General features: G+C 39.8%; 1 protein-coding gene across 2 annotated transcripts in view; it reads right to left on the reverse strand.

The window, feature by feature from the left end:
• Positions 1 to 23470, reverse strand: part of DTL (denticleless E3 ubiquitin protein ligase homolog) — an 81194-nt gene that overhangs the window by 12763 nt on the left and 44961 nt on the right. The window contains exons 14-15 of one of the 2 annotated variants that reach the window (XM_050780932.1): positions 4813 to 5645; positions 2940 to 3050 (exon numbers count right to left, since the gene is read on the reverse strand). In XM_050780932.1, the coding sequence (XP_050636889.1) occupies positions 2952 to 3050; positions 4813 to 5645 (932 nt within the window). In that variant the 3' untranslated portion in view covers positions 2940 to 2951. Of the gene's footprint in view, positions 1 to 1066; positions 3051 to 4812; positions 5646 to 23470 lie in introns of those variants that run through there. The other variant, XM_050780923.1, reaches the window with a different exon arrangement.

Genomic DNA, 23470 nt, shown 5'->3' on the forward strand with positions numbered 1-23470 from the left:
TAACTTCCAACGAATATCTAAAGAACTGATGCATAATCCAATTTTTTTTCCATAATCCTTGATAATTTTATGAGTAATGGGTTAATTGGTAATGTGGCATGATCCAAACCTAGGGCAGGCAAAGAATTCCCTGTGAAGACCTGTGTGAGAAGCAATGAGATCTACCCACAAGAGCTCAACTGGGCCTACATTTAGCCCTTTATGGAATTATGAAGCAGAAACCACTTGTGTTGAATTGCCATAGGGAGGAAATGAACTCAGTTTTTCTAGTACAATATTTTCACTCAGTCTCTCTTCTGACACACATTTGTAAAATGTTGCCCACACTACCTAGTTGTGGAATTGATTTTTCTCTGTGAGACTACTTGGCCTTTGCTTTAAGAGCAATGTAAAAGGAAGTCTGGCCCTCTTGGGACTAGGAAAAGCAGAAAAACAGACTTAGGAAAAGCAGGAAAAAAGAGCAGCAGTGTGTTGGCTATGACAGGCTCTCAAAAAGCATTTGTTGAACCCACACACGACTGATGTTACGAACATGGCCATAGGCTAATTTCAAGCTGGGAGTTAAAGCTGTTTTAAGCTATTAGGGCTGGGGATGGGGATAATGGGCTGACCCTCAATACAAGAGTAGCTACACATGGTCTTGATCCATCATCAGTTAAATGTGCAGTCCAGATGAAGAAACATTTGAAGGGACTAGTCAGTCATCCTCACAAAATTAAATTAAGGGCCCGTGTTGAAACAGTCAAAAGCAAACTCTTATACGGGATCCTAGCAATAGTGCTTGGAATGTATTCAAATGGAAAAGTTTGTGCTGGAAATACTTGTTTAGAAAAAGAACTACATCACTCCACCCTCCTTTATCAAGTAATCCAAGCCATCTTAAATGCTCAAGGTCTGACCCAGGCAAGATGTTTTTTTATTAAAAGCTCTTTCAGCTTGAAATAGATTATAACTTTGGGAATAAACATTTTATTTAATGAACAAGTAGAAGGGATTCTTGACTACTATAGTTCTTTTGTGTAGACTGCTTCTAGGTAATGCAAAAAGCTCAGAAAAGGACATCAGATAAGGTAAAAGGCTTTATTATTCAGGATCAGCTCAAAGTCTGACACCGACACAGGCAGGGATAATTATCTCATTACAGTTGACCTTTGGCACCCATTTAAAAGTACTAGCTTTCCAAGTGAGACATATTATACCCAGTAGACTCTCGGTATAGTTTCTGACAGCCAAATGTATCCCAATTTCACTCAGTAGTGCTGCCAGGAGATGTGTAGGGATACAAACAAAATCACCTACTTTATCAATCTTTTTCTTTTTCATGGATTTTTCCCCCCATTGGCTTTCAAAGCAAGTGAGATAAACAGCATTACTGGCAGATATTGGTCACAAATAACATCTTTCCAAAGCCCAACAGTCAAAAAACAAACACTAGATATAAGCAGATTTCCTAAATATTCAGTTAAGGCTATGGTGTGCTTGGTTTTGACCAGAGCAATTCTATGGCTTCCTTTTATTTATTTTTCTCCCTGGATGAAACTATGCTTACTTGACCCATGCAATTTCAGTTGTTACAGCTTTAACTTATAAGATCAAAGGAATTAAAAAGTTGTCAGTAAGAATAGATTTTCAAATAATGACAAAAACCGACATAAAGTTACACAGTCCTCAGGGATATGGATAAAGCAAACAAAGTTTCATGATTGGAAGGAGGCTCCCTTCTAAGTACGTAGTACATAGAAAGTATGTAAAGCCTCTTTCCGTGAGGTTACAAAGGTGAAAAATATAAAACAATGGTTCAAGATCACTGATACATAATTGTTGCTTAAGGGGAGGGATGTTGAAGATATTTTGCACATTATTAACTTAGAGTCAGTCTATACACTCTCTGTATTAAATATCTAGAGAAAATTCTATTACTTTTCGGCTCAAGGCTATCTATACTAAAAGGCTATTGCTTTTTATGTACATGAAGAGAAACTCAAGGTTTATGTTTCTGGTTCTGGATTTTCAGTTAAAAGCTATATTCTGTTATAAAAATATCAATAAGAAATCATCACTTTTTTCTTAAAATGTGATGACTTATTTTTTTAAAAACATTGCAGCCCCTAAAGAACCGATGACTACACCTGAATTCAAACCCCAAACTGATTTTATAAAACATCTTCCTCTAGTAAATGGCGAAAATCACAACCTCCTGTAGAAAGTGATGTTGGGTTGGCTGACATACCAGATCGCTTGGTGAAAACATGGGGACCCGAAATCTCATAAGGGAGATATATTTGAGAGAAAAAAGACAAACACAGCTTTCTGTTGTTGTTCTCCTAGTTTCTCCAAAGAGTTGACATTTATCACTGCATTTAAAATAAAGATGACTTTAACTCAAGAGACTGCATTTTAACACTGAACTGATATAAATGTACTTATCTGAACATCACATTTTTACACATACTTAAAAAAACCTCCACAAAAGCATAGTGAAAAGATTATGTATTTCAAATAAAATTATACATGTTGGAGGCAGAACAGAACCAGGGGTCTTCAGCAGAGGATTTCTTCAGCAGTCAGCCTTCACAGGCCTCATGCTGCAGCTGGCAGATACTTTTCACTGAGCATAGAAAAGTTTCAGGATAACAAGAAACTTGTTTTTTGCCTCCATGAACCGGGATGTCATTATTGTAGAGAACATGAATAATTTAAAAAGTGAAAACTATTCATTCAAAATGCTAGAGTGACAAATTTACTTTATGAAATTTAAACACAGCATTCATCCTGGGGAAGCTGCATATACATTATGGTAGCAGAACCAGATTAGGTACATTTCAGCATTGAAAATATTTTGTCTAAAAATGAAAAGGCAGCTTTCTTAAAGACCAGAGTTATAGAGTCAGTCTTGTATTTTTCATCTTATTTTAGTGGACCAAAGCTCAGTAACTCACTCAGATTAGAATCTATAATTCTGTTGAGTGTTCAGGACCACAGAAGTCCTCCTGGGACTTTCTATGGAAGTATGTGCAGATTTTCCTCATGGAGCTGGGAGTGATGGTGACCTAGAGGAAGAAAGTTTAGATTTCAGAGATTTCCTTGAAGTTCAACTGTTACCAAGTTACTACTAAGGTGTACCTTAAATTAGGCCGCCAGAAATTTGATTGTTTAGTTAGCCTACTTTCAGCTCCAAATACTTTTAATGGCAATGTCTTTTTGGCTAATTTGTACTGACTACAGTAAAAACTTAACAGATGATATGTAGGGAAAGAAAGCATAGACTTTTTATGTGAAAAGAAAACATTTACTAGCTAAGTCTCCTAATAAGAAATGAAGAAGTTACAATTAACATCCTTTTTGAAATAAATGAATAAATCAGCCCCCCCATTTATAAACAAAATAGGTATTCAAATGGAAGCTGTTACTCTCTTCTGAAGTTGACATTATCATCATATAAAGGTAAAAAATTTTTAAGAAATGTTAGCTTCAAATAAATTACAAGACCAACACACTATTTCTACCTTTTAAAGATTTTAAGATTTATTTATCAGTGAAAGTAGTTTTTCCTTGAAACCACTTTTCTGCTAACACATAGCTGAGACCAGCTCCCTTGAAAAAAAAAAAATAGAAATTTTGGCTAGGGATAAAGAGCAGTCACAATTTTGAGAGAAGAAAAGATTCCTTATAACTCTTTTTTCTCCACTTTCTACAGCAAGGTCTTGATTGCAGTTTGTGTACCAAGTTGTCTTTAAAATGTATCAGTTTATTTTTCTAAAATTATGGGATAGGCCTTCATGAGAGCAGGTGGGGGATATGAACACTTATTAAACCAAAACTGGCCTAAGGTTGGTTATCTAGCTTCTGCCCTTTAAAATGGCAGAGGATGCTGATCATGATCCCGGATTCTATTTCAATCATCCTGCCACCACTTCCATAACTCATAACAAGAGCTACTGTGAAGTATAGTGGAAACTTGGTTAACCCATCTCCCCTCAACATGCAAACAATAGAAGCTTTTTATTCCCTCTGACAGATGCCCATAGCTCACCCAATGCTCTCAGCTACTTCTGCCTCCACCACTGTAATGAATCTTGTTTTTCAAGGTTCACAAACCTATTTCTGCCAGCAATCACTGATGACTGATATTATCTAATTTAAATATTAAGTCAGTCAATGAAATGAGTTCTAAAAAGATAAGTGACACTACACTGAATGTTAAAAAGAATAGATATAAGTGTCAAAAGTATTACTGTGGTGTGGCAAGATGATTATAAAAGACTGGGGAGAAGTCATAAAAATCTAGAAAGATTCTGTACTCAAATTGTTCTGTAAGTATCTAAGTTTCACTGTATTTTAAATAATCACAAAATGTAATTACAAACTGGAAATCTACTTATGGATGTTGGCAACTTTCCCATGAACAACAGCTTTATCTATAAAAAGAGGATGGCATACTGTCTAACAGGGGAGGGGAGATATTTTTGAATTGATATCCTGGAGCATGATGAGGGCTTTAGTGAATCAGGCAACAGGGCTGAGGGGTATGGACCCTGACAGGAGGGATTTTAATGGGATTAAGTAGAGTTGCCAGATAAAATACAGCACATCCAGTTACATTTGAATTTCAAACAAAAAGTTTCTTAGCATAAAAAATTTTTAGTTAAAATATGGCCCATGCAAAATTTTGTATTTATGTGCTAAATTTGGTAGCACTAGGAATAAATAGATTGCTTTCTTTAAAAAAAAAAAAGCATCTTGACTTGAGACATCTGGGTGTCTGGCCTCTTTTAAGTTAGGAAATGTATCTTCCCACCACTGCTGACTTACCGGGCTTGGCGATGTCTTTCCACTCTGTCTCCTGGAATTGGGTGTCTGGGATGATGGACTTCGTGGAGATGGATTCTCAGCCTTCCGTTTGGCTGCCATGGCCAACAACCAGTTTTTATTCTCTGGGGAACTATTCTCTTTGCCTACCATTTCAGACCCTTCTCCACAAGGTCTCAAAGGAAGAGGTAGCGTTCCACAGCTTTCTGAAGCATATGGACTGACAGGAGACGGAGGCTCTGAGATACTTGTACCAGCTCCTTCAATTTTGCTTGATTTGGTAGGACCTAGAGAGTCCTTACTAAGGTCTTCCTGGTTACCAGCAAGGCAGCACAGATCCAAATGAAGATTTTCAACTTGGCCATCAAGCTCAGTCACACAGTTACAACTCTTCACACACTTTTGTTTCACACTCTCCAGACAGCTTGAGTCTAGCCTCCTCTTTACTCTATTTCTAGACTCAGAGCAAGCCTCTGCTTGGGATGACTTCTGGCTCACGGGAATAAGGGCTTTTCTTGGAGACGTGATCTTAGTCTCGGAAGCAGGTGGAGTGATGGGTGGTGATGAGGAAGGTGTTCGGGTCACCCAGTTTCTAATTGACATCTTGAAAGATGAAGGTGGCTTGGGAGAGACGGAGGAGACAGAACCTCTTCTGTTGAGGGGAGACCGGGCCTTGGCAGGAGGGGTTTTAATAGAGAACGTAGGAGTATTTGAAGGAAGAGGGAGGTCTCCAGCACAGCTTGGGGCACAAGCTGCGGATGACGGGGAAGAAATGGATGCATTGCACTTTACCCTGGGGGCTTTGGCAGGAGTACTCTGGCTACTCGTTACTGTTACTGAAAAAGAGGAGAGGATCATGAAAATCAGAAGTGAAAGCCATACAAAGTCCCTAAATTCTCATCAAGAAAAATCATAGTTAACTTAATTATCTAAGGGTCAATTTGCCAGTAAGTAGGTTATATACATCACTTGATTCCAACCATACCCTTTTATCATTTCCAAGTCACCAACCTCCCAACTATCCCATTATAAAATATATACTTGTAAAAATCAACAAAATACCAAAAAACATAAAGAGAAAAAATTTAAAGCGCCTACATAAACCACGTTTAGCATACTTTCTATATTTGTGCATGTGATACATACTACATATCTCAACTTCTTTCTATACAAAAATGAGACTGATAGAAGGGGAAAGCGGCAGATAGGAGGCAGGACTAACTTGCCACTCAGACAGAACAGAACAGCATGTGGAGACTCACATAGTGAACTCTGGCTCCAAGAACTACCGCAGGAACATATCAGAAAAAACAAAAGAATTAACAGATCCTTTGAAAGAAGTAGCTTGCTGCTGCAAAATCCATAAGACAGCAGAAAAATTGAGTGCCCGAAGTGTGAGAGGGCTCCCGAAACTGCATGCTTGGTTGAAGAAGACAACCATCCCTGATAGAGAACTGGTCTTCGGTCAAGGGTATATGAGCAGCTGCACTCCCCTGCTAGAACCTCCAAACAAATTCTCAAGGTCCAAAGTGTGAGAGGGTGGCCGTGCATGGTGGTTCACGCCTGTAATCCCAGCACTATGGGAGGCGGAGGTGGGTGGATCACTTGAGGTCAGGAGTTCAAGACCAGCCTGGCCAACATGGTGAAACCCTGTCTCTATTAAAAATACAAAAATTAGCCAGGCATGGTAGTGTGCACCTGTAGTCCCAGCTACTCAGGAGGCTGAGGCAGAAGAATCGCTTGAACCCAGGAGGTGGAGGTTGAAGTGAGCCAAGATCTTGCCCACTGCACTCCAGCCTGGCCGACAGAGCATGACTCCATTTCAAAACAGAAAACAGTGTGAGGGGTGAAAATCCACCTCTGCACACATCCTCAATGGGGAACCTGAAAATCCAGATCATAGGAGAAGGAGAACTGAAATAAATTTAGAGAGCCAAGCAAAATATATTAAGTAGAAGCAGCAGCAGGAAGAGCCCTGTAGGCACTCCTGGTCCCCAGGGAAACCATTTCTGACTATTTCACAGGGGTCTTTGGAGAGGGCAGCCAATGGAATTGGGGAATGACCATAGGGAGAAGGAGACTTTCAGCTGAACTTTGTAATAATTTCAACTGAGCGTGAATTTTCCTGGGCAGAATCTGTGGGGGGGATGGGACAAACAGGAAGTGCACATATGAGCACAGAAGCCGTGGCAGGCAGATGGGCAAGGTCTAAAACCCCTGCTTGCTTTCTCGGGGGGGAGGCGTGTAGTCTAGGGCACGATATCCACCCTGTGCACTGAAGGCATGGATATAAATTTGATTCTGTTGGGCTGTTGGGGAAGCACGGCAGGAGTGAGACTGGCCTTGCTGGCTGTGGCCTGTTACTGCCGGCTTTCCCCTATTTCCCTGGTGATGTGTATGAAGCAGCAGAGGCAGCCATAATCTCCCTTAGAACATAACTCCGTTGGCCTGTGAACCACCACTCCCACCACCCAGAGGCCACAGCAAGCCCCACCCAAGGAGTCTGAGCTCAGACACACTATCCCTGCCCCCACCAGATGGTCTTTCTCTAACCGCCCTGGTAGCCGTAAACAAAAGACATAAACTTGTGGGAGCTCTATGGTCCTGCTCATTGAGTAAGAAACCCGAACATTTATCCAGGCAACCTTAGGGCAAGCTTATATCCCCGCTATACTACCACCGCAGTTGATACTCTCTTGAAAGCAACACCTCTGGGCTGGAGGCCAACCAATTCAAGCCATCACAGCAACTCAACAGAACAACCCTGCTCCAAGAAAGGAGAAAATAGCAGCTAATTCTACTGCCTGTAACATCTCTGCCAACCAGAGGTCCTGAGTCTGTCCATGTAATAACTTCAGTGCTAGTGGAACTAGCATTCAAGACAACCAGTGCACTAAACAAAACTACAACCAAATACTCTCACACAGTCCACTTCATCCCCTTGCTACCACCTCCATCAGAGCAGGTGCTGGTATCCATGGCATACAGACCTGAAGACAGATCACATCACGGGACTCTTTGCAGACACTCTCCAGTACCAGACTAGCACCCAGTAGCTCTGCTGAGTGGCTCGACCCAGAAGAGCAATAACAATCACTGCAGTCCGGCCCTCAAGAAGCCCCACCCCTAGGGAAGGCGGAGAGCACCACATCAAGGGATCACCCTGTGGGACAAAATAATTTAAACAGCAGACATTGAATCCCAGATCATCTGATATAGTCCACCCAAATGAGAAGGAACCAGAAAAACAATTCTGGTAATATGACAAAACAAGGTTCTATGACCACCCCTAAAAGATCACACTAGCTCACCAGCAAATGGATCCAAACCAAGAATAAATCTTTGAATTGCCAGAAAAGAATTCAGAAGGTCAATTATTAAGCTACTTAAGGAGGCACGAGAGAAAGGTGAAAACCAACTTAAATTTTAAAACAAAACAGGATGTAGATGAAAAGAATCTCCAGAGAAACAGATATCATAAATAAAAAACAATCATGACTTTTGGAAATGAAAGACACATTTAGAAAAATGCAAAATACACTGGAAAGTTTTAACAATAGAATCAAACAAGTAGAAGAAAGAATTTCAGAGCTCAAAGACAAGGCTTTTGAATTAACCCAATCCAACAAAGACAAAGGCAAAAGAATAAAAACTTCTCTGGCCTTGCTCGAGATCTAGACATCCAAATACAAGAAGCTCAGAGAACACCCAGGAAATTCATCACAAAAAGATCATCACCTAGGCACACAGTCATCAGGTTATCTAAAGTCAAGATGAAAGAAAAAATCTTAAGAGCTGGGAGGCAAAAGCATCAGGTAACCTGTAAAGGAAAAACCTATCAGATTAACAGCAGATACCCTACAAACTAGAAGGGATTAAGGTCTTATCTTTAGCCTTATTAAATAATTATTAGCTGACAAAATAATTATCAGCCAAGAATTTTGTATCCAGTGAAAGTAAGCTTCATAAATGAAGAAAAGATAAAGTATTTTTCAAACGCTGAGACAATTTGCCACTACCAAGCCAGCACAGTTTACAAAAACTGCTAAAAGGAGTTCTAAATCTGGAAGCAAAACCTCAAAATACACCAAAATAGAATCTCATCTCATAGTGGGGGACTTCAATATAGAAAGTCAACATAGAAACAGTGGACTTACACCCTAGAACAAATGAATTTAACAGGTTATTTACAGAACATTCTACCCAACAACTGCAGAGTATACATTCTATTCATCAGAACATTCATGGAACATTCTCCAAGATAGAGACCATATGATAGGCCACAAAACAAGTCTCAATAAATTTAAGAAAATCAAAATTATATAAAGTACTCTCTCAGACCACAGGGGAATAAAATTGGAAATCAACTCCAAAGGGAATTCTTAAAACCATGCAACATTAAATAATTTGCCCCTGAATGAACTTTGGGTCAATAATGAAATCAAAATCAAGCTGGAAATTAAAAAATTCTTTGAACTGAATGAAAAAAGTGACACAACCTAACAAAACCTCTGAGATACAGCAAAAGCAGTGCTAAGAGGAAAGCTCACAGCATTGAGTGCCTACATCAAAAAGTCTGAAAGAGCACAAATTGACAGTCTAAGGTCACACCTCAAGAACTAGAGAAACAAGAACAAACGAAACCCAAACCCAGGAGAAGGAAAGATATAACAAAGATCAGAGTAGAACTTAGTGAAATTGAAACAACAACAACAACAACAAAATACAAAAGACAAATGAAACAAAAAGCTGGGTCTTTGAAAAGATAAACAAAATTGATAGCCCATTAGTGAGATTAACCAAGAAAAGAAAAGAGAAGATCCAAATAAGTTCAATTAGAAATGAAACAGGAAATATTAACAACGAATACCACAGAAATACAAAAGATCATTCAAGGCTACTATGAACACCTTTATGCTCACCAACTGGAAAACCTAGGGAGATGGATAAATTCCTGGAAATATACAACCCTCCTAGATTAAACCAGGAAGAAATAGGAACTCTGAACAGATCAATAACAAGCACTGAGATTGAAATGGTAATTAAGAAATTGCCAACAAGAAAAAGTCCAGGACCAGATGGATTCACTGCTGAATTCTATCAGACATTCAAAGAAGAACTGGTACCAATCCTACTGAAACTATTCCAAAAGAGAAAGAGGGAATCCTCCCTAAATCCTCCTATGAAGCCAGTATCACTCTAATACCAAAGCCAGGAAAGGACATGACAAAAAAGAAAACTACAGACCAATATCCCTGATGAACGTAGATGCAAAAATCCTCAACAAAATACTAGCTAACCAAATCCAACAGTATATCAAAAAGATAATCTACCATGATCAAATGGATTTCAAACCAGGGATGCAGGGTTAGTTTAATATACACAAGTCAATACATGTGATACGGCATATAAACAGAATTAAAAACAAAAATCAGGCTGGGTGTGGTGGCTCACACCTGTAATCCCAGCACTTTGGGAGGCTGAGGAGGGCAGATCACTTGAGGTCAGGAGTTTGAGACCAGCCTGGCCAACATGGTGAAACCCCATCTAAAAATACAAAAATTAGCTAGATGTGGTATCCCAGTTACTTGGGAGGCTGAGGCAGGAGAATCCCTTGAACCTGGGTGGCGGAGGTTGCAGTGAGCTGAGATTGTGCCACTGTACCCCAGCCTGGGCAACAAGAGCTAAACTCTAAGAGAAAAACAAACAAAAACACATGATCACCTCAATAGAAGCAGAAAAAACATTTCAGAAAATCTAGCATCGCTTAATGATGAAAACCCTCAGCAAAATCAGCATAGAAGGAACATATTTTAAGGTAATAAAAGTCATCCATGACAAACCCACAGTCAACGTTATAGTAAATGCAGAAAAGTTGAAAGCATTCCTCATGAGAACCGGAAAAAGACAAGGATGCCCACTTTCACCACTTCTATTCAACATAGTAGTAGAAGCCCTAGCCAGTCACAGCCAGTCAGAAAAGAGAAATAAAAGGCATCCAAATTGGTAAAGAGGAAGTCAAGCTGTCGCTGTTAGCAAATGATATGATTGTATACCTGGAAAACCCTAAAAACTCATGCAAAAAGCTCCTAGATCTGATAAATGAATTCAGTTAAGTTTCAGGATACAAAATCAATGTACATAAACCAGTAGTACTGCTATACAGCAATAGCAAACAAGCTGCAAATCAAATCAATAACTCAACCCCTTTTACAATAGCTGCAAAACCAAAGAATATACCTAACTAAGGAAGTAAAAGACCTCTACAAGGAAAATTACAGAACACTGCTGAAAGAAATCAGACGACACAACAAATGGAAAAACACATCCTATGTTCAAGGATGGGTAGAATCAATGCCGTGAAAATAACTATACTGCCAAAAGCAATCTACAAATTCAATGCAGTTCCCATCAAAATACCATATAATTCCTCACAGAACTAGAAAAAACAATCCTAAAAGTTATATGGAACCAAAGAACAGCCCACATAGCCAAAGCAAGACTAAGCAAAAAGAACAAATCTGGAGGCATCACATTACCTGACTTCAAACTATACTACAAGGCTATAGTCACTCAAATAGCATGGTACTGGTATAAAAATAGGCACATAGACCAATGGAATAGAAGAGAGAACCCAGAAATAAAACTAAATACTTACAGCTAACTAATCGTCAACAAAGCAAACAAAAACATAAGGTGGGGGAAAGGACAACCCTATTCAATGGTGCTGGGATAACTGGCAAGCCACATGTAGGAGAATGAAACTGGATCCTCATCTCTCACTTTATACAAAAATCAGCTCCAGATGGACCAAAGACTTACATCTAAGACCTGAAACTATAAAAACTCTAGAAGATAACATGGGAAAAACTCTTCTAGACATGGCCTAGGCAAAGAGTTCATGACCAATAACCCAAAAGCAAATGCAAGAAAAACAAAGATAAATAGATGGGACTTAATTAAACTAAAAAGCTTCTGCACAGCAAAAGAAATAATCAACAAAGTAAACAAAGAACCCACAGAGTGGGAGAAAATCTTCACAATCTATGCAACTGACAAACGACTATTATCCAGAATCTACAAGGAACTCAAACAAATTGATACGGGAGTGCTGGGAAGGGAAGAGCATGGCCCCTTTAAATGATACAGAATGAGGGAAGAGAAGTGCTGGGTAGAAGGTGTGATCCCTGGCTAGGGCTCCATCCCCACGGACCTAGGTGAGGACAGGCATTTCCTGCCCAAATGTTGCATTTCCCAGACCACCTTGGCCTGCCACGCCCCCACCCTGTGCCTATAAAAACCCCCAAGACCCTAGCAGGAACACATGGTGACTGGATGTTGTGAGGAACGCATCAGCAGAAAAAGACACAAGTGGCTGCTCCTCAAGCAGACGTTGAAAGGAGCACGCTGGCGGAAGAGCACGCTGACAAGCTTCGGTAGGCTGGCCGGCCAGCAGGGCATCAACCGGTGGAATGATGCAGTTTGGTCGGGGCAGTCAGAGGAGAACTTGGGCCGCCAAGGGCCCAACTCCAGGGGAAAACCATCTCCCTTCTGGCTCCCCCATCTGCGGAGAGCTACTTCTTCTGCTCAGTGGAACCTTGCACTCGAATTCTCCAAGCCCACATGTGATCCGATTCTTCCGGTACACCAAGGCAAGAACCCCGGGATACAGAAAGCCCTCTGTCCTTGCGATAAAGCAGGGGTCCAATTGAGCTAGTTAACACAAGCCGCCTATAGACAACAAAACTAAAAGAGCACCCTGTAACACATACCCACTGCGGCTTCAGGAGCTGTAAACATTCACCCCCAGACACTGTTGTGGGGTTGGAGCCCCACAGCTTGCGCATCTGTATGCTCCCCTAGAGGTTTGAGCAGCGGGGCATTGAAAAAGAGAGCCACACCCTCACTGCACGTCCTGCAAGGGGGACAAGGGAACTTTTCCAGTTTTAAAATCAGCAAGGAAAAAACCAAATAATCCTATCAAAAAGTGGGCTAAGGATATGAATAACAGAAAATTCTCAAAAAAAAAAAAAAAAAAAAAAAAAAAAGATATACATAGGGCCATCAAACTTACGAAAAAATGCTCAACATCACTAATAATCAGGGAAATGTAAATCAAAACCACAATGCAATACCATCATACTCCTGCAAGAATAGCCGTAATTGGGGTGGATGTGGTGGAAAGGGAACACTTTTACACTGCTGGTGGGAATGTAAACTAGTACAACCACTATGGAAAACAGTACAGAGATTCTGTAAAGAACTAAAAGTAGATATACCATTTGATCCAGCAATCCCACCACTGGTATCTACCCAGAGGAAAAAAAGTCATTATATGAAAAAGACACTTGCACATGCATGTTTATAGCAACATAATTTGCAACTGCAAAAATGTGGAACCAGCCCAGATGCCCTTCAATCAAAGTGGATAAAGAAAATGTGCTGTGTATATATATACCATGGAATACTACTTAGCCATAAAATGGAATTGAAATAATGGCATTTGCAGGAACCAGGATGGAGTTAGAGACCATGATCTTTTTTTTTAAAGCTGTTGTCTCGCTATGTCGCCCAGGCTAGATTGCAGTGGCACAATCTCGGCTTGCTGCAACCTCAACCTCCATCTCCCAGGTTCAAGCAATTCTCCTGCCCCAGCCTCCCAAGTAGCTGGGACTACAGGCAGGCACCACCACGCCTGACTAAGTTTTGTATTTTTAGTAGAGAGGGGGTTTCACTATGTTGGCCAGGCTGGTCTTGAATTCCCGACCTCAGGTGATCCACCTGCCTCGGCCTCCCAAAGTGCTAGGATTACAGGCATGAGCCACTGCGCCTGGCCTGGAGACCATTATTCTAAGTGAAGTAGCTCAGGAATGGAACCAAACATCGTATGTTCTCACTTACAAGTGGGAGCTAAGCTATGAAGATGCAAAGGCATAAGAATGATACAATGGAATCTGGGGACTCAAGGTGGGAGGCAGGTAAGGGATAAAAGACTACACATTGGTTACAGCGTACACCACTGGGGTGATGGGTGCACCAAAATTTCAGAAATCACTACTAAAGTACTTATCCATGTAATCAAACATCACCTGTTCCCCCAAAACTATTGAAATTTTTAAAAAAGGAGAGATCACTATATATATACACTATTTAGTAATCTTTTATCTCAAGTCAATTTATTTGTATTATGTATATAGGCTATAATGTGATGTTTTGATACATGCATACATTGTAGAATGATTAAATCAAGCCAATTAACATCACTTCATATATTTTTGCGGTGAGAACATTTAATATCTACTCAGCAATTTTCAGGTACATAGTACATTATTCTACTCTCTGCTCCTATGAGTTCAACTTTTTAAGATTCCACATGTGAGATCATGCAGTGTTTGTCTTTCTGTGTCTGGCTTATTTCTCCTAGCATAATGTCTTCCAGGTTCATTTCTGTTGTTGCAAATGACATTAACTTTCTTCTTTTTCAAGGGTGAATAGTATTCTATTGTGTATATACATCATATTGTCTTTACTGTTGATGAATACTTAGGTGATTCCGTATCTTGGCTATCATGAATAGTGCTGCAGTGAACACTGGAGTGCAGGTATCGCTTCCACATACTGCTATCATTTTTTTGGATATATACCCAAAAGTGAAATTGCTGGATCATTTGGTAGTTCTATTTTTAATTTTTTGAGAAACTGCCATTCTGTTTTCCATAATGGCTATACTAATTTACATTCCCACCAGTGTACAAGGGTTCCCTTTTCTCCACATCCTTACCAATACTTGCTACCTTTTGTCTTTTTGATAAAAGCTATTCTAACAGGTGTGAGGGGATATCTCATTGTGGTTTGATTTACATTTCCCTGATGATTGGTGATGTTGAGAAGTTTTTCATATACCTGTTGGGCATCTGTATGTCTTCTTTTGAGAAACATCTATTCAGGCTCTTTGCCCATTTTAAAATTAGGACCAACCTGCTTCCTTAATGTATCGTGAACATTTCCCACATTAATACAGATTTACCTTATCATTTTTAACAGCTACAATGTATTCTAAGGTATAGGTATTCTACAGCACATTTAATGCTGTCATTAGCATTCTTATATATACTCTTGAGCAATGCTAGGGCAGAAAGGCACTGCACAGTGGCTCTCAAACAGGAACCCACAGATCTAAAATCTGGCACAATCACTTACTATGTGACTTGGGCATAACCCTTTATCTCCTTGGACTCAGATTCTTTATCTGTTAAATGGAGATAGTTTTTCTTTTCACAAGAAGCCATTCAATCAGTTACGTGTTTAGGTTATCAGGCCTCACATGGCTTTCCACTTTATTTTACAAATGACTACTATTTTCCACAAATAAAAAAAAAAATTCAGAATCTCAGTGCTTGCTCTCTGTAAATCAAATCAAACTTAGTAAATAGGGTTTCTCTATGTGTACCCATCCCTTTGTTTACATACGATGGCAAGTACTTCAGGCAAATTTTTATGAACTTCATGCTTCTTCCCTCTCAGGCCCTACCACAGACAACACTTTCTCAATTTCCTTCTGAGCTTTCTAGATTGCTGAAATAGCATTCCTGTTGTCAGATAATAAGGGCATTTATTTATTTCTTAGTCACAAAGCCTTTGAATTGTTAACTATGATTTTTACCTAATTGCATTTATATCCAGCTGAATTTAGGATGGGCTGATATAAAAATGCAATCTCTCTTTTAGCAGAAATAAAGATTGGCAAGTATTCACTTTAGTCAGTTAATTATTCTGTCCTTTTTTACTCTGTGCTTTTCACTCCTAAAGCAGTCTTGCCTTGAGAGAGAGAGATTCTACAAATTGACTTTTGCTTAAACTTTTCTTGTCAACCATATGTTTAGAACCAGCCAAAATGATACTGCTCTTTTTAATAAGGATCATTAATGAAAAACCCCATTTTGTCATAAGGTGCTATGAAAAGGACTTAGTAACAGGGACCTATTCATGAAGCCTCTGGTTATGGCTCTCACACTAATGCTCTAGAGCTTGATAACAGCTATTTTTTTCAGCAGAAGGAAGTTTTCATTTGTTGCACTCCTTGGTGCAGGTCAATAGTCACTGCACAGCTGCCACAGTCATCTGTCATCTGTTCCATTTAAGTAGGTCAAAGTGTACATCTAGGGCAGAAAGTTCTAAAATTTTATGAGTCCTATAATATGCCAATTAACAAGGCAGGATTGGAGAAGAAGGAAGAGTTGGGACAGGGACAAACCAGGTATGTAGGTTTCTGAAACTTGCATGGCATACACTGGAAGTATTTACTGATAGGGCTGGTATAAAATTGATGTGTTGGAAAGTTGGGGCATTTCCTCTTCCTTCAGGATGTCATGGTGAAAGAGGAAATGGACCATGGGAGTCAAAGAGATTTTGTTAGCTTTGAAGGTTAGCAAACGCTGGGTCAAATTTAGTGTGTGTGTATGTGTTTTTTAAACAGTAACTAGATTATAACAGTATGAAAGTTAATGGTAAAAAATTCAACCAGTACACAGGGGACGAGGGTAGAAACAGGATCCTCTTTTCAACTTTTTCATTTCACTTTTACATTCTTGTGCATTCCACAATTTTCTCTATGCCTATTTAGCATATACAAAGGTTATGTACCGTACCTTAAAAAACTCCAAAATACAAATGGATTATACTATATCTATGTACATGTTCTGCAATTTGCTCTTTTATTTTTATGTCTCTTCATGAAAGTACACATAGATGCACTGCATTATTTTTTACAGGTGCATTGCATGCCATTATATGAGCCTACACATTTAAATATGGCATGCCATTTTCTTTAGTACTTCATCTACTTAAGTAGACCAACTCCTTATTGACCTTAAGCAATATATGAAATTTGATGACATGGTAGCATAGATGGAGTTATTGCCCTAAATGCTTCCTAAAGTCAGTTCCTTTGAAGAATTATAAGGAGTCTACTAATAGTTTGCAGCTTCTTTCTTTATTTTTTGAGATGGAGTCTTGTTTTGTCGCCCAGGCTGTAGTGCAGTGGCATGATCTCAGCTCACTGCAACCTTCACCTCCTGGATTCAAGCAATTCTCCTGCCTCAGCCTCCCGAGTAGCTGGGATTACAAGTGTGTGCCACCATGCTTGGCTAATTTTGTATTTTTAGTAGAGATGGGGTTTTGCCATGTTGGCAAGGCTAGTCTCGAACTCCTGACCTCAGGTGATCCACCCGCCTCGGCCTCCCAAAGTACTGGGATTACAGGCGTGAGCCACCGTGCTAGGCCAGCTTCTTTCTATATGAGAGTTTGCCATCTGGCCTCAGCCTGCCTTTTCAGTCTTATCATGAACTTTGCTATTCTAGGATCATGTTACAGGACACTACTAGTTGCTTCCTGAACAAGCTGTGTACTGTCACATTTCTTTGTTCATGTGGTTTTCTTGCCAAGTCAGCTCCTCCTTTGTCAGGCAGAAATTCTTCTCATGTTTCAAGACTCTGATGACAACGTTAACTCCATTGTGAAGAATTCACAACTTCTTTCCTCTTCTCCCACAGAGGAAGTAGGTTCTCAGAGTCCCTTGTTTATACAGCTAATGGCTGTGTGCTACAGTTTTTGAATATGCCTCCTAGACTAGACTGTGAGCCTAGAGAGCAGCTAACAATGGTTTATTCATCTTTAGGCCCAGTGCTCCTATAGTGCCTAGCAAGGAATTATTAAACAATGTTTGTTAAGTTTCATTACTGCTGAAAAGGATACAGGTGAGGTTCTAGGCATCAGAAAATTAACTCCATAATTATCCTGTTGACTTGTGAGACTGCAGCAATTGAGACAGAACAGGTAAGGTTTCCTTCTCTTTAGGATAAGGATAATCAACTTTGTCACTCAATAATGCTTAAACCAGAGGTTCTCAATCCTGGCTACATAACAGACCTACTTGGAGCTTTGTAAAAATACAGGTACTTGGCCTCCACCCCAGTCCTATTGAATCAATCACTGGGGATACATGGACTTGAAAAGCTCCCCAAGTAGCTATGATGCATAGCCAAGATTGAGGACTATTGGTTTCAGCAGTGCTATGAGATCTCTGGCTAAAACAAAGGGAAAAGAGCAGTAAGCAATAAAGCAGGTGCCGGCTGGGAACAGTTGGGCAGGGGAAAAGAGGCTGTGTCTTGGCACTTAAACCCTTCCAGTTAATGTGTTAACAGGGGGGTTTACAAACCAGGGCCAGAAGTGAAGATATGCACCCCAGGATAGCAATGAAAGGTTGGTGTGGCAATTAGAAGCTTGGGAAAGCAGGGGAACATGATTTTCAAGATGGCAATGTGATTAGAAGCAGTAAATCTGTGGCTGGAAGCTGGCTTACAGAGTCGAATGGTCAGTGTGCCAGCCTTTGGCACCCATGTCAGGTTGTTGCTTTGTAGTGCTCTTCAGAGTAACCCTAGCATCACCCATAAATGGGGTAATCTAGTATATGCATAACTCTTACTCCGATCTTAACCTGAACTTTTGCCTTGCTTTGTTAGGTTCTAAAGAAGGCAGTGCTGCAGAGTGGTTCCGAGCATGTGTTCTAGAGTCAGACTGTAAGGGTTCAGTTATAGACTCTGGTTCTACAACTTCATAGCTATGAGATTTTAAGCAAGTCTAACTTCCTTGACCTTCCATTTCAGTTGTTTTCATAATTAAATGAGATAATCCAAGTAGGTCCTTAGAACAATTATGCTAGGAGTCAATAGTGGCTAAACGTTGTTATTATTACAACTCAAATTTGGTCAATATGTAACTTTTTGGTGACTTGGCTTCTAAGAATAATTAATGGCACACTAAAAGTACATAGTTAAAAGCCAGATACTTTTCATCACAAATTTTAAAAAATGGTATAGTCATTAACACAAGAATTCCACCTTTGGGAATCTTATTTTAATGGGAAGGGGGACCCTAAATTCAGGGAGGAAAAATCTCCAACTTTTAAAATATTGGAAACAAATGTTTAACTACAATAGAATAGCTAGGTAAATTATGGAACATTTACTCAAGTATAGTATTTTAAATAGTGTTGCAAAAAAGGTAACATAGAAAGTACTTAAGGCTGGGTGCTGTGGCTCATGTCTGTAATCCCACCACTTTGGGAGACTGAGGTGGGTGGACTGCTTGAGCTCACGAGTTGAGCCTAGCCTGGGCAACATGGTGAAACCCCACCTCTACAAAAAATACAAAAATTATCCAGGTGTGATGGTCAGAAGTCAGAAATAAACCCTCACATTTATGGTCAATTGATTTTTGGCAGATTTTTACTAAGGGTGCCATGACAATTCATTGGGCTAAAGAATAGTCTCTTTAACAAGTGATGGTGAGAAAGTTAAATATCCATATGTAAAAAATTAATTTGAATGCCTAACTCACCATAACACAAAAATAAACTCAAAATGAAACACAAGCCTAAATTTAAAAACTAGAAGAAAGCACTGGAGTAAATCCTTGTTACCTCAGAATAGGCAGTAGTTTCTTTGATTTAACATCAAAAGCATAAGTGACAAAAGAAAAAACAGATAAACTGAACTTCATCAAAATTATAAAGTTATATGTGTCTAGAGACACCATCAAGAAAGTAAAAACACAACCCACAGAATAAATCATTTCAAATCATTACATGATAAGGGACTTAGGTCCAGAATATATAAAGAATGCTTACAACTCAACAATAAAAAGACAAATAACCCAATTAAAATATGGGCAGAAGATCTGCATAGACATTTTGCCAAGGAAAATATATAAATGGCCAATAAGCACATGAAAAGATGTTCAACATCATTGGCCATCGGGAAAATACAAATCAAAACCACAATGGGATACTAATTCACACCTGCTAGGATGGGTACAATGAAAAAGACAGACAATAACAAGTGTTGACAAGAACACAAGAGAAATTGGAACCTTCATTTTAGGTGTTGAAAATATTCTAGAATTAGATTGTATTAATGACTACATAACTCTAAATATAGTTGACTCTCTGTATCTTGAGTTCTGTATGCTGGGTTCCACAGCCATGGATTCAGTTAACCACAAATTGAAAATATTAAAACAAAAATGTGAAAAAAGATGGTTGTGTCTGTACTAAACATGTACAGACTTTTCTTTCCTGTCATTATTCCCTAAATGATATAGTACAACAACTATTAGTATAGCATTTATACTGTACCAGGTATTTTAAGTAATCTAGAGATGATAAAAGCACATGGGAAAATGTACATAGGTTATAGGCAAATACTACAACATATATCTACAATCTGAGCCTCTGTGGACTTTGGTATCTGTTGGGGGTTCCTGGGTCCAATCCCCCATGGACCCTGAGGGACAACTGCATACTTAAAGGAACTGAACAGTATCTTGATTTAACCAAAATCATGACTTTGTATTAGGAGGATGAGGTGTATGAAGGTTTGATAGTGGTGGGACACAGGAAAGGGAGTTAAATCCTCATGCCACAAAGGAAAGAAGTTAATAAAGCTGAAAATTGCAAAAAATAAATAGAAATGCACAAAACTATTTAGAGGTCTAGACATACATATCAAAGAATCAGCAAAAAGATTTAAAAGAGGTTGCCTCTGGGAAAGGGAAACTATGAGGCAGAGGGTCTGTGGACTGCTATTTATCTTATTCACTCTTGTAGAACTATCTGACTTAATATAAAAATTAGCTGGGCATGGTGGTGTGTGCCTGTAATTCCAGCTACTCGGGAGGGTGAGACAGGAGAATCGCTTGAATCTGAGAGGCAGGGGTTGCAGTGAGCCGAGATCATGCCACTGCACTCCAGGCTGGGAGACAGAGTGAGACTTCGTCTCAAAAAAAGAAAAAAAAAAAAAAATTAAAGAAAGCAAAAGAGCAAAAACAAATAAGGCAGCACCATCAAAGACTACAGAAACCAGACTTAGAGCAAAAGACTCCTCTGAAGTCTAGTTCTGCATCTTATAAGCAACTAAATAAGTCATTAGAAAAATGGGCCTGTATATTTTCCCTTTCTCACCTTCAATTCCCCATTAACCTTAGGCCTTGATGGCTGAAGTAAAATGAATCTTTAAGCTTAAACCTCAAGCTTAAAGATAACAAAGTCTGAAACAGTCACTGAGAGAATATAAGAGTAAATGGACAGGGAAATATGATTGTTGGCCAGTAAGAGTCAACTTCAGGCTAGCAGTAATTAATTGAAAGTGAGCATTCCACATGGTTGTGTGTTTACCATGTAAGTACAAATTGATACCCTGAGGATCCACTGTGGCTGGCTCATTGCTTGAAGATTTTTGCTCTTGGTTCACTGTTACTCTCTTCAACATCGTCTCTGTCAATTTGTGGTGATTAAAAAATCCATGTACATAATCTTTCCAATACCTTGGTTTCTCAGTTTCTTGACCTCCTTCTTCTATAATAATCTTGTCCTTTCACTTTCCTAAGCCACTTATTCCTGATCTTATTATTACTAATACCTGGAAATCTTCCATTATCTTAATTTCAGTCATCCCACCACTTATTTTCCCAGCTCCCTTTAGTATTTCAATTCCAATAATCTTTTATCCTCAATCCATTGATAGTACCACATTTACACTATCCCTTGGCCCCATTATGTCCTCACTTCCCCTCCTGACATAGTTTTGCTGTTTCCCCACCTGAATCTCATCTTGAATTCTCATGTATTGTGGGAGGGACCTGGTGGGAGGTAACTGAATAATGGGGGCAGGTCTTTCCCATGCTGTTCTCATGATAGCGAATAAGTCTCATGAGATCTGACAGTATTATAAGGGGGAGTTTCCCTGCCCAATCTCTTTCTTTGTCTGCCGCCACCCACATAAAATATGACTTGCTCCTCCTTGCCTTCTGCCTTGATTGTGAGGCCTCTCCAGTCATGTGGAACTGTAAGTCATTAAACCTCTTTCTTTTGTATATTGCCCCGTCTCGGGTATGTCTTTATCAGCAGTGTGAAAATGGACTAATATGCCTCCTTACCAAGGTTATATCCTATAGTCATAATCATCCTCTTTGCATCCACCCTCAACTTCCTTCTTCACTTGCATTGCTAAACCACATCCCTGGTTAAATCCAGCTCCCTACCTATAGTATACTTGTACTTGCATAGCAAACACAGAACCATGTGGAGTGCTCACTTTCAATTAATTACTGCTAGCCTCAAGTTGACTCTTGAAGCCCAACAATCATATTTTCCTGTCCATTTATTCCTCTATTTCTCTCAGTGACTATTTCAGACTTTCTTATCTCTTCTAAAATCTCTACTCCCTTTCTCCCTTATCCTTATTCACAGTTAATAACCCTGATTCACGTTTTAACATCAGAACAGAAGGAAGCTTCCATTAAGTTATGGCCATCTCATCTCTCCACCTCTCTCCCCACCATCTCTCAGTAGCCTACCTGCACCATGCTTATATATTCCACCTTTTCTCCAATTACTATGGATCAACTATCCACGTTCCTGGCAAAGGCCTACCCTCCTACTGCGTATCAGATAGTATCCCCTCATGCTTAACATTGCTCTAGCAAATTCCCCTGCATCAATTTCCCCCTCTCTATACGATCCGGCCAATCACTGCGAAATATTCCTATTTATTTTATTTATTTATTTATTTTTTTTTTGAGACGGAGTCTCGCTCTGTTGCCCAGGCTGGAGTGCAGTGGCCAGATCTCAGCTCACTGCAAGCTCCACCCCCGGGTTCACGCCATTCTCCTGGCTCAGCCTCCCGAGTAGCTGGGACTACAGGCGCCCGCCACCTCGCCCGGCTAGTTTTTCGTATTTTTCAGTAGAGACGGGGTTTCACCGTGTTAGCCAGGATGGTCTCGATCTCCTGACCTCGTGATCCACCTGTCTCGGCCTCCCAAAGTGCTGGGATTACAGGCTTGAGCCACCGCGCCCGGCTATATTCCTATTTTAAAAAAACCCAGCAAACTTCAACCCTGCTTCTTTCTCCAGCTACCACTTCACTTCTTTTCTTTCCTTTATAACAAAACTCCTTGAAAGAACTGTCTATACTTGTAGTCCCCAAGTCATACACATGAATGACACCAATCAGGCCACCATACCACCAAAATGACACTCATTAAGGTCACCAAATAACCCCTACAACTGCCTAATCCAATGGTCAGTTTTTAGGCCTCATCTTATTTGGTATGCCAGAAACATCAGATCAAATTCATTCCTCTCTCCTCTTATTTACTTGGCTTCCAGGGTACAACACTCTCCTAGTTTTTCTCTTACTTCTCTGGTTGTGGCTGCTCAGTAGGCTTTAATGGTATTTGTCACCTCCTCAACCTCTACACACCGGGGTACCCCAAGACACCAGGCCTAATTTTTTCTATCTATACCTATCTTCACCCTGTGTGATAATGAACCTCACATCTACAGTCTCAATCCTGAACTGCAGAATTGAACATCTAAATGTCTCCCTGACATGTACACTTGGGTGTTTAATAATCATATCAAACAACATGTCCAAATGGAACTCCAGCTGTTACCTCCCAAACTTGCTCTTCCTGCAGGGATATTTATCTAGGTTAATGAAACTCCATCCTTTTAGCTTCTTAAACAAAACCTCTGAAGTCATCCTTGATAACTCTCCCATACAGCCCCACATCTGATCCCTCAACATATTCTGTTGGCTCTGTC

Source organism: Macaca thibetana, chromosome 1 (genome assembly GCF_024542745.1).
Source record: "Macaca thibetana thibetana isolate TM-01 chromosome 1, ASM2454274v1, whole genome shotgun sequence".
Classification (NCBI taxonomy): domain Eukaryota; kingdom Metazoa; phylum Chordata; class Mammalia; order Primates; family Cercopithecidae; genus Macaca; species Macaca thibetana.